This window comes from Fundulus heteroclitus, chromosome 22 (genome assembly GCF_011125445.2).
Source record: "Fundulus heteroclitus isolate FHET01 chromosome 22, MU-UCD_Fhet_4.1, whole genome shotgun sequence".
Classification (NCBI taxonomy): domain Eukaryota; kingdom Metazoa; phylum Chordata; class Actinopteri; order Cyprinodontiformes; family Fundulidae; genus Fundulus; species Fundulus heteroclitus.
In genome coordinates, this window is record NC_046382.1 from 27,966,553 (window position 1) to 27,978,156 (window position 11,604).

The window sequence follows — 11,604 nt, forward strand, 5'->3', positions numbered from 1 at the left end:
GTACTGTATTTTGTATTTGTTGTGAGAAACATCAAATATTGTATTTTCCCACTCTTTTCTGGTCTGATAGTTGTTTGAAAATGGTCCCCACAGATTCATGACCCAAATCCGTGGATGAGACTGAGTCTCATTAGCTTGTTAGCCTCCATCATTCAGAAGATTTAATTAGTTTTTCAAAAGGCTCATAGTGATATCTTTCTACCACAGATAAAGGAACTATTAAGGATGATAATGATAAAAATGTCTCAAAATCAAAAAATCTGAAGCAACTATTTTAAGGGGACAATTATACTCTACAATTTCAGTGAAAAATAAAATGCAATAAACCCCTTTGATAAAAGAGCAAACCCTTAAAGGAGACATATCATGCAAAATCCCCTTTTTTGGCCTTTAGATACATTTTATTGTGCAGTTGGTGTCTCCAGAAAAGCAGAAAATTTTAATATAGCCTGTCAAGAAGCTGCATACATATATTTATATTCTGGTTGGGTCATATCTTTCAGAGCCATTTAGTTTTTTTCTGTTTTTTGTTATGTTTTGTTGAACAATTATGCCACAGCATTTGCTGCAGAGCTGCTAAACAATTTTATGGACCTTTTGCTCACCAATTTCGTGACTCAACTTTTTTTTTTTTTTTTTTTTTTTTTTTTGCTGCAATTTTGTGGTCCAAGCTCAAATATGCGAAGCTAAAAATGTTCAGCTGTCGGGTGTTTAAACCCACACAATTCATTACACCAGCTGATATATACCACAAAATTGACTGATTGTGGTTGAGTTGGATGCTATGCAACCTGGAAGGGTGGGGGAGGAGGGGGAGGTGGGAGTGGGGAGTGGGGGGCTTGGGTGTGAAGTGCCTCCTTTGCATTTAAAGAGAGACCCCACTAAAACGAGTTGCTCTCAGACACACCTCAGAATAGGGGTAAAAGATGGACTATGGAGAAGCAATAATGAGGAATTCAGACCAAAGCATTGCAGTTCCATTTTATATAGACCACATGTAGACCACAACTGAATGATTTATATGTGAAAAGGAAGGCATTAAAAGTCATGATATGTTCCCATTAAACAAATACTTTGTGGAAAGGTTCTGCCTCCTTGAGTTCACCCCTGCTATGAATTATGTAGGATCTGTAAATTTCAGCTGTCCTAGTATTGCAATGTTGGCTAGTTCTTTATTTGCAAACTTTAGGTAAAGTTATAGTTTGAGAGGCTAGAATGGATCAACATGTTATAGAAAGGTGTCAGTCAGCAGAAGGATACAACTATTTACAGCACTGTATTTACAACATGGCACAGTGAAGACATAAACCAATGCCATAACAAAATATGGGAACTTACAACTGTCCATTTCTCCTAAATTGATGAAAAGAGAAGACTGGAACTGGTCAGGGAGGGTGCAAACAGGCCAACAGCAACAGTGCGGGAGGTTCGGGTATTTATAAGAAGTACTCGTGTGTTATGTGGGATGGCAGTCTGTTGTGTTCACCATATGTCTGGGCTAAGGAGTTGGGGGTGCAAAACAAATGAAAGCTAAAATCTTCCCATATGTAGTGGGAGAATGTGTTATGGAGAGATGAAAAAAAAAACAACCTTTGGACCATAAATCCAAAGTGTATGCTTGACACAAAAAAACAACACGGCACATTCCCAAAGCAACACTTCACTGTTGGTGGCAGCATCATGCTCTGGGGTTACTTTTCTTCAGATGGAAAGGATGCATTGAATTTCTATGGTAGAAAAAAATCTTCATCATTGTCCCATTTCTTGCAGCATCTCTTTTTTGCATCATAAAACCGTGGCATTTTAATAATGAGTTGTGAAATTGTAACTGTTTCTGCACACAAAAATCCACCCCATGATATCAACAAATCTGAAGGAGGTAGAAACATTTGCGTCAAAAATCAAACAAGAATAAATCAATGCCTACAGCAAAAAGTTACTTTTTGAATGTCTGTTCTGTCACATCACTTGATCATAAATATTATTTTTCAGGTTAACTGCAGAACACATAAACAGACTTTTAGAACATTTATTTAGAAGAGAGTAGAAATCTGCTTTCAAATCAGTATTCAGTCAATGAGTGTTTTTGAAGTTTATATTATGCATGTTGGAGTGGGATTATCTTGAAAAACATAGCAACGGCTAAAGTCAAGCACAAACAGTGAGTTTAAATGCTGGCACCCTGTTTCACCCTACCCTCCACGCTGATGACATGATGTAACCAACTGTCTGTCAAACTTGTGGTTGCTAAATGAGAAGTTCAGCTGTTTAGTTCCTCTTACAGAACCTCACAGTTATTACAGTTTACTCTTACGTTCACAACGTCCTTCTGTCTTGCAGCGCATGATGAGTTTGCTGATGCAAGAATTGACACATTTAACTGAAGTATTTTAAAAATCCCGCAGGTAATTGTAAATACATGTTTGTTCAACATTTTATAAATACAGTCTATAAAAAATACTTTGTATTGTCTGCACAACACACTACAATATAAATACTCAATTTATGTTTCTCTTGAAGTCGTGGGCCTTTCTAGGATTAGTGCTCTCTGAGTAGTGTTACGAACACTCTTGAGGAAGACCATGAGATCAGAGCCACCAGTTCCAGTGGTGTTGAGGGCTGTGCCCACCCCTCTGAGAGGGCAGCCCATGGATATGGCACGGTTACCCGGCACAAGGACATACTTGGCCACAGTATTGAGATGATAGCTCCGCAAATCCACCAGCGCAGAGACGCAGGAGTTGTAGGCCTGGCAGAGGTCAGAGCTGGAGCAAGTCGTAATGAAATCTCGCAGCGATGGACAGACAGACAGAGTTTCAATCAGCTGACGGTGGGCAGGGGGCATGTAATCTCGCATGCGTGTCAGGAAGGCTCCTAGATAGGACGAATCAATGGAAACAACAGAAAGGAAACAGAAAGAATAAAAATAACGGCATCTCCTGAAGACATTCCTAAGCTGGGAGATCTACTGGCATCACAAAAGGTAATATTCATTCATGAAAGGAATCTAAGCAAGTTAAAGGTGGATGAAATGCATCTTTACCTGTCTCACCCTCATGCTGAATGCATAGCAAAGCGTCAAAGCATTGAATGGCTGAGCTCTGAGCTGCACTTCCACCTGACAGCAAAATAGGCTCATTGCTAACGCCTTCGTACAGCAGCCCTCTTGGAAGCATGGGGTTGTCTCGCCACCTAGAAAGTTTTTACATTTTTTAAAAGGTGCTGTCAATATCCATCTTATTCAAGCTGGAATTTCAGGAGTTCTTTTTCATTGTGTCCTTTTTTAAAAGACACAGTGAAGAAATTGAGAACAGCACATCTGCAGAACTGAATTAAAAGGCAATATTTTATTAGATCAGTACCAGATGAGGAAAGAAAATGAAAATCATTAATACACTGAGTATTTGGGACATTGGGACAGCTACAAAACTCACCCTGAGACAAAAATTCTCAATGTTCCATGAAATGCGTTTGGCTCCACGTGATCTGGATCAAGCACAAATCAAGTTATCTTAATTAGCCTCAATTTTGCCACCTTCATAAAAGGCAAAGCACATTGAATTATTGAATTCATATTGAGGTAGCTTTAACAGGAAATTACTGTGCATGAGTTGGAAGGTTTCCTTCATCTTCCTCAAAGACTGTGTCACTTTGATTAGACCTTTCTGTATGCCGATTAGGTCTGAGATTTTCATGGCGTGCATCACCTCGAGGGCCCCCTGGTTAAAGTTGAAAGTTTAGAAATCAGCTGTTAAGCTCCAAGAGAAAATAACACAAGGGCTGCAAAGGAAGAAAATGGGAGAAATAAAAGAGGAAACTGAAGCCAGAATCTACATACACTGTATACAGAAGCCTTTTGTTCTACATACATAATAAACATATCCTCTTTTAGGTCCATTGGGATTTCCAAATTAACTTCTCTTTACAAAAGCATTTTTTTTAGTTCTTTGTTCAAAGTCAAAAGTTTCCATGGACTAAAATTGGTATGCTATTAAATCATTTGGGAAAGCCCAGATTATTATGTTATGGCTTTAGAAGTTGCTGGCAAATTAGATCAAATGTGGCTTAAGCAGAACAAGGTCAATATTTTGCAGTGGCCAACACACAGCGCTGGTCTCATATAGGAAAAAAGGAAAATATAGGAAAAAAGCTGAAGAGTTCAAAAGGTGTATCTGAGGACCAGTTAAACCAGTTCTGTCAAGAGAAATGGAAATACATTCCAGCAAACTATTATGAGAGGCTGGTGGAAGAATGCCCAATAAGTCTTTAACCAGTCACACAGTTTAAAAATGCTACCAAATAGAAAGGAAATTAAAGCCAACTTCTGAATTTGAAGGAGCTAGAAAAGTATCTAAAAGATTCTCAACATTTTGGCTCTTAGCAAATAGAAATAATTTTGGTAATCCTAACTAACCTAAAGGTAGAAAAGATTATTTGGATTTAAAGTCAGATAATAAGAAACAATTTGACTTTTTTTTTATACAGTGTATGGAAATATGTTGTTTTTTTACTACAGATGAGTCAGGCTAAGTTTCTAAAAGCTCTTATTGAAAAAAAAGGAAGTGTGATAGGAAAACACTGACCGTTATGCCTGAACTTCCAGCCATCTCCACAAGCAATGACACCATAAAAAATCCCCTGCAACTCTCCCCTCCAGGAAAAGAAAATATCAAGTCCATGTTCCTGTTTAAACAAAAATTATGACTCAAAATACCACATCAAATGATCAGCAAACAAAAATCACGAGTGCAACGTGAAACCAAGAACTTGAGTTAGACTTACCCAATTTCCATATCCCTAAAACAAAAGTGAAAGGCCGTTGGAACATTTTTATTTAGATGGACATTAACTATTGTACCAAAGATTATTGGGGATGTCCCAACATGATCCCAACTATTGGCTCCAAGGCACTATCAAGGCATTTCTAAAGGATCAGTTTCAACCTCTGCCTATTTTCATGTACAGAGCTTACAAACACACAATCATAGTTCCTGCACATTATTTTTCTGATCAGATCTGGGTTTTCTGCTTAGCCCTTTACTCCCTTTACAAGAACATTCAGAGAAAGGGAAAGAGAGAAAGGCTAAAGTGACTTTCTGACATCTGTGTCATGTGACCAGCCCTGCCTGCTGCGCTGAAATATCCACAGACGGCTGTCATTGTAGGCGTGCGATACAGTATTTATGTTTATTATTATGTGTTTCTGAAGCAGGAGAACAACCTTTTCTGTAAATTAAAAATTGTTACACGCTTAATTATAAAGTAATAGTGAAACCCTTGTGAGGGAATGGGTTGCTCTCAGGAGCTGATTAAATTCCAGCGTCGCACTTTTTAGTATGATAATTTTCCAGTCGTCAAAATGTCCTTGCTACTATACGTATATTTAAATGTTAGTGGTATCATAAAGTGGAGGTGACTGGACACAAGAGCAATCCAATAGACGAGTCTTGGGTAGGCAGTTGTCAGGACAACAACACCTAGTTGACTGGGTGGAGTCAAGTGCTACGTTTGGTCCAAAGGGGATTACAGTGTGTGGTTGTAATTCTAAAGTTTAAGAATGCGATGTCACTTGAGTTTGTATGTTTTTGAGAGTAGGTTGAGCTTCTGGCAAGTGCATCTGCTACTGTCAAGAAAAACTTAATAAAAGGAACAAGAAAGATTGTGTATCTGTAACATCAGTGGTAAGTGATGAGTTTAATACTGCTGATCCTAATCTTAATTGACTTTGACTGGTTTGGCGGATAAAAAAAAAATCATAGTTGGGAATTCCCTGATTATTATAATAAATACTCTAAGAGCAAAAATGTGACATGTAGAAAACAATATTACTCACCCTGTTGGATCCTTTAATTTCCAGTTGGCTAAGACTGAATCTGCATAGGTCAGGATGGGTGGCAGACCAAGCCTGCGAGATATTAGCCAGTAAGGCCAGGCTAGGGCTTTGGGGAGAATCTGGCAAAAAATATATATATACTAAAGATCAGTCAAAAAGCAAACTTAAAAAAATGCATGCTTCTTAGGATCCTAATGAGTTATTTTTGGTTTATTCACAACCAATCCTTACAAAGATAGACAATCAGCAATATGGGCTGTTCCCACAGGGTTACTCTGACCCTGATGACTCCTTTGATTTATTTTGATTTTTTTCTCACTAACTATGACCTGGTTGGCATTTTGACTTTTACTCCTAAATATTACACATTTAACCACAATATTTACACAAAGGCTGACATTTATCTTTTCTTTTTTTGTTGTGCCTCTTTTGTGATGAAATCCTCATGTCAAATTAAGTGTATCCCTATGTTCATATTTATAACTTGTTGTGCCTTTCACTTTGTTCAAATATATTTTTGGGATTTAAAAAAAAGTTAAAATAATACAGCATGCCTTCAAGAAAACACACCCATACAATAATGAACACTGTAGGCAACGGTACGTTTTCATAGCCCAGAATTTAGCATTTTCACTTTAGTATTTACCTTAAGGAAATTCTGTTCATATGCCTCACAATGATTTTAGCTGGGATATAATTGTATGGCTATTAGCCATGTTTCACCCTCCCATGAATTGCAGCATTTCCACTATCTTTCTTAAGCGCAGTGGTGCTTTACCTGTGCAGGCTCATGTTGTCCCTCCTGCCATACATATCCCATGCAGATGAACCCCAAGGCAAGGTGGGCCAGCCTGAGCTCCCGATGGTTACTTAAAAGATGGGGACTCAAAACCGGCATCTGAACGGAGATCATATTTACCTACTGTATATTGTGTTTTTTGACAACAGTAAACACTGTATTTATTTGTTTGTTCACCAAGACAGTACAAGTTCCTAACTTAAAGTAAAGCTTTCTTTGCCGTTACCTTATGAACAAGATCTCGTAGTTTACGTGACTCAATCAGATGTGCCAGGTTATTTGCCAGGTCCATCCACACTCGATAATAATCTGGAAGGTGAGTCTGGAACATAGGAATAAAACAAGTTGCTCATTAATGTTATTTTCTTTGTGACTGTGTGCGTTTGGAGATGTTCCAGATTATAATCAGTGATATCATATGTTCATGCTTGCCATAGTGTCAGACCTCCTCATCAAGAAATAATTGGTCCTATCAATTAGAGACAGAAAGCAGTTTAACAGCAGTAGAAAAAATATGTTTTGAAAAAAAAAATCTGAGACAGAGGGATGTCCGCTGAGTACAACTCTGTAATAAATGGTAAGGCTTTTACATGGTCTTTGGGAATAAAAAATATTAACCAGAGTTTTTTGTTGTTTCTTTTTTATGTGTAATGCAATGGCATTTCAGGCCTGCCATACTTAACATATGGTTACATACATGTGCCAGGACAGTTTCACTTTGCAAACAGGATATCTCAAAACAGTACCCTAATTGCATAAATAACTTTATCAGATCCAGATTCAATCCAGCATTAAATTATGTAGACCACAATAATGTTATAGTATCATTTTTTATATGTACTTCAACCATTTGGAGAGATTATGTTTTGGTGTGTGCATTCGTGTGTGCCATGTGTGGATAGGTGAGGATATGTGTAGAAATAAATGTTTGTATTAATGTGAGTGTGAGTTTGAAACCTGTGGAGAGAGCTGTAAAAAGCATGCCATCCACAGTTCCCAATAACAACAAATGGCAGGCAGACCCAACCACAGAAGGCTGCAGCAGTTTCAGGCTGCCAGACACAAAGCATCACCTCCAGAAAGCCATACGTCCCACACAGAGGTAGGCCACCAGCGAGTCACAGGAGGGTACCAAATCCCCCAACCCAGCACACTGCCAACCATTAACTGTGCAGCCGAAGGCCGGGAACTGATACCCCGGCAGTCAAGGGCCCACCACAACCCCCGGCAATGAGACCGCCTGACACCAAGCAGGGGGAACCACCTCAGAGCCCCCAGCATGCCAGGCAGACACTGGTTCACAGCGGCAGAAGGAACTTGAAAGGACTAAGCAAAGAGGGGCACCATGTATTTCCTCCGGGAGGGCAGAAGTCCCTGAGAAGTCAATCAACCATTTTAACTATGTACAGTGCCTTGCCTTGCAAAAGTAAGTGTACCCATGTGACTTTTTATGATTTATATGTATTTTACCTGGATTTTATTCTGATTGTAACAAATAGGTCATCATTACTGGCACCATTTTTACTGTAGTAACCAGTACAGCACTTTAAGAGCATCTTTGCACTGTATTTAAATCACTTTATTTAGCACTGCACTTTAGGCATAGATTTGCACATCAATAACCATTTGCACACAAGAAATGTTAATTATTAATTGAATATGTATTTAATATTTTAATAATTTGCATGTAGCCTTTTGTTCCAGACCCTTTACAGCTGCTCTTTATTAAGAAATGTGGTGGTTGCCTGTGAAGTGAAAAGAGTTGTTACTTGGAACAAATGAGGTCTACTGTTTAGTAAAATGAAGTCAAATGTTTGTATAAAATTCTGAAGGTAGAAGTGTGCGTGTGAAAAAGTTGCTTGTTGAGATTTGATTACTCACTTGTCTTCTCTGGGGGGGGGGGGGGGATTCTATATATGGGTTTTCATTTGCTGTTTTCATAATGGTGTTGAGTTGTAAGGTTAAAAATATAAAATGTATGTCTTTAATGATTCATATTTAATGGTAAAATGTACATATTTGTTGTTATTAAAATGTATGTTTATATAGATGGATGGTCGAATTCATCAGCGAGTAAATAATGGTTTAGTCCTAAAGCAGTTGAGAGCCATCTTGTTGCATGTAAGAAGGCTTTTATGTATTAATTGTCCATCAAAGTCGTGCCAAAGGGGATAAATAAACAATCACTACTACCACCAAACCTCATCTCAGCCTTCATTGTAACTCTAAATGCAGCCCCATCAGGTTGCCTTGTTGAAGCAACAGACCAGCATAACACCACACATAATTGTGAAACACAAGGTAATAAAATATCTGAAAAGTGATATGTGCACATATATTTATCCCTCTGGAGTAAAAATCTCAACAGCAACTCTTTCATGTATGTCTCTACCAGCTTTGAGATGGAATTTTTCTCCCATTTCTCATTGCTGGATAACTTAGACTCAGTTTCATTGGATGGATAGCCTCTATGACCAACAGTTTTCCAATATTCCCACAAGTTTCCAATTGTATTTTTGTCTGGACTTTGTGTGTTAGAAGGGTCTAGTCAAACATACTTAGGTTCTATGCTTAGCGTCATACTGGAAGCAGTCTCAAGTATTTTGTAGCCTGTGACAAGTTTTTCTTCACGATCATCCCTTATTTGGTACCATGTTCCCAATAACTCTCACCAGATTCCCTCTTCCTGCAGAAGAAAAGCCTGAATAAACACCATAATCCTGCCACCACATCAATGGGAAGGGTGTCTTCCTGGTGGTGAGCAGTGTCAGTTTTTCACTGACTCATTGTCAGTTTGGTCAATAAGATCAATTTTCCACATGTGATTTTAACAGTAGACAGCTTCCGACAAATTATAAAGGGGACTTATTGACTTCATTGATTTTTGCATTCTTTGCCAGTTAGTTTAGTAGGACAAACAGAAACATATATTGAAAAAATGTTTGTTAATTTCCTTTCACTTTACAATTATACACTACTTGGTGTTGGTCTATATAAAATTCTAACAAGATATTCTTAGGTTTGTGGTTGTAACAAAACATGGAAAAGTTCAAAGGTCATGAGTGCATTGTTGGGGCATACCCACTACTTATGAGACATAGGTAGAAACAAGAAAGTCTAGATTTGACAATTTTAATACGTAAATCTGTGCACATTACTGGACCGGCCCAGTCATGTGAAAGGTTCAACAGAGGCTAGAAGAAATGAGCTTCCATCAGATCAATAACCTCCTTTAACATTTCACAAGAACAGGCAAACTTATCTTTTTCCGTCTGCAGGGATTATATGTGTGACTAACACTTAAACTAAGGTGACAGAGGAGTATTTAGGCTAAAGTTTAAGAAAAATAACCCTGCTTTGGTACAATGGATAATATTGTTATTCTTAGAGCATTTGTCGAATGTCTGGCATTTCAGAAAATAAAAAATGACAAGGAATCTTACCAGTGGCTCTTCAAGGATAAATCCGAGCTCTTCAGATATATCAAATGCATCAAAGTCCGCCTGCAGTGTTTCTCTGTAGTTTGTCTCCATATGCTCTGCCCTGTACTCTACTGAAGCAGTTTGGCTTTGAAGGAAAAATCCCTCCGTGTGTCTGACTCAGAGATATCAATTGTTAAACCTGCTCTGAGGTTGCTTTCACTACCTTTGTCACATCCCTTTTTATCACACTGTCACTAGCGCAAATAGCCAATCAGATCTCTTGTGCAGTAATGTCAGTTCAAAGAGCAAAAAGCAGAAACTCCCAGTTTTGTGTTGTCGGCAGAATACTTTCCGATTCCGTGGCAGCTGATGGAGAAATGATACAAACTGTGAAAAAGCAGAAATTGTTAATATTTTAAACATTTGCACACACAAAAAAGTGTCACATGTATTTGTGATTGGTGATTAACTTTTACCAGTACAACAACCTTTTTACTAATGTCTTTGTGGTGGCTTCATTTACAGCCACATAGATGTGGTGACAAATATGACTTATGCAATTTAGTTTATTTTTCATATAGTGTTTCATATACAGAGCCATTTCATTATTTGGAATTTATTTATCACCATTACACTCTATTTCAAAATTAGTGTGCACATTTTTGTTTACCCTGTTTTGTTATGACTCTGTTTAACTTATACTCTGTTTGAGTGTTTCAGTTGCTCTAGTCCCTTGGCTGAGGAACCAGCAGGTGGCCAAGGGGCTGATCTGATTTGGGCCATACCACATCAGTGCTATGGGGGGAAACGGGGTTTTGCTTCATTTGGTTTAGTTAGGTTTGTGTATGTTTTGCCCCATGTGTTTCTTTTGTGGACTGATCAGCCACTATTTAAGTTCCTCTTGGTCTCATTTAGGCAGTTCAGTTTGCTTGAGTTAGTTCTGTTACTAGTTATGTTGAGTAGTTTTGTTCCTTTGACCTCTTTTCTGTATCAATTTTGTATTTGCTACTTTTTTTGGGCTAAATAAAAGAACCCTGTTTTTTGAAAATACACCTGTGCCTGACTGTCCTTACTGCTCGGTCCATCACAATCTTCCCACTCCAAAATTAGCGTTGGACTGACTGCTCTGCAATTTCTCAGTTTTTATAAATTTTTACTCATTACTTAGCATCAGATTAACTCATAATTTGGTTATGTATAGAAGTCAAAATTCAGTTAAAAGGTTTAAAAATGAGTTCCAAGGTAACCTTTTAGATCAATTACATTTGACAGTCTTGACAAGCAGCATTTACTCCTCATGAAAGAGCATAGAGCCACAGTGGACAGTCGTCTGCATTGCCAATGGCTTTGTAGCAATCCCTCATACTCAGCATGCATGAAGTGACAGTGGAGAGGAAAACTCCCTTTTAAAAAGGAGGAAAACCTCCAGCAGAACCAGGCTCAGGGTCACCGGCCATCTGCCTCGACCGACTGGGAGTTAGACTAGACAGAGCAGAGCCCCAAACGCACAGAAGCACACATTGATCTAGGAATCTTTTCTACGTTAGAGG

At 38.3% G+C, this 11,604-nt stretch overlaps 1 protein-coding gene across 4 annotated transcripts; it reads right to left on the reverse strand.

Moving 5' to 3' along the window:
• Positions 1 to 1,158: 1,158 nt before the first annotated feature.
• Positions 1,159 to 10,981, reverse strand: LOC105927283 (indoleamine 2,3-dioxygenase 2). 4 transcript variants are annotated; one of them, XM_036126800.1, is made up of 10 exons: positions 10,076 to 10,980; positions 6,859 to 6,954; positions 6,612 to 6,731; positions 5,834 to 5,952; positions 4,783 to 4,797; positions 4,584 to 4,683; positions 3,602 to 3,719; positions 3,435 to 3,486; positions 3,044 to 3,192; positions 1,159 to 2,874 (listed from the first exon to the last, which is right to left on the reverse strand). In XM_036126800.1, the coding sequence occupies exons 1-10, from the start codon at positions 10,163 to 10,165 to the stop codon at positions 2,504 to 2,506; spliced, it is 1,230 nt and encodes a 409-aa protein (XP_035982693.1). In that variant the 5' UTR covers positions 10,166 to 10,980; the 3' UTR covers positions 1,159 to 2,503. The 4 variants fall into 4 exon arrangements, with proteins under 4 accessions (XP_035982693.1, XP_035982694.1, XP_035982695.1 ...); XM_036126801.1 differs by lacking the exon at positions 4,783 to 4,797 and having other exon boundaries at positions 10,076 to 10,981; XM_036126802.1 differs by lacking the exon at positions 6,612 to 6,731.
• Between the last annotated feature and the right edge of the window lie 623 nt (positions 10,982 to 11,604).

Coding starts and splice junctions, on each gene's coding strand:
- LOC105927283 (XM_036126800.1), bottom strand. CDS start 10,165: ATGGAGACAAACTACAGAGAAACACTGCAGGCGGACTTTGATGCATTT. Junction 6,732..6,858: donor TACGAGATCTTGTTCATAAG/GTAACGGCAAAG, acceptor ATCTCCGTTCAG/ATGCCGGTTTTGAGTCCCCA. Junction 5,953..6,611: donor GACAACATGAGCCTGCACAG/GTAAAGCACCAC, acceptor ATTTTTTGCCAG/ATTCTCCCCAAAGCCCTAGC.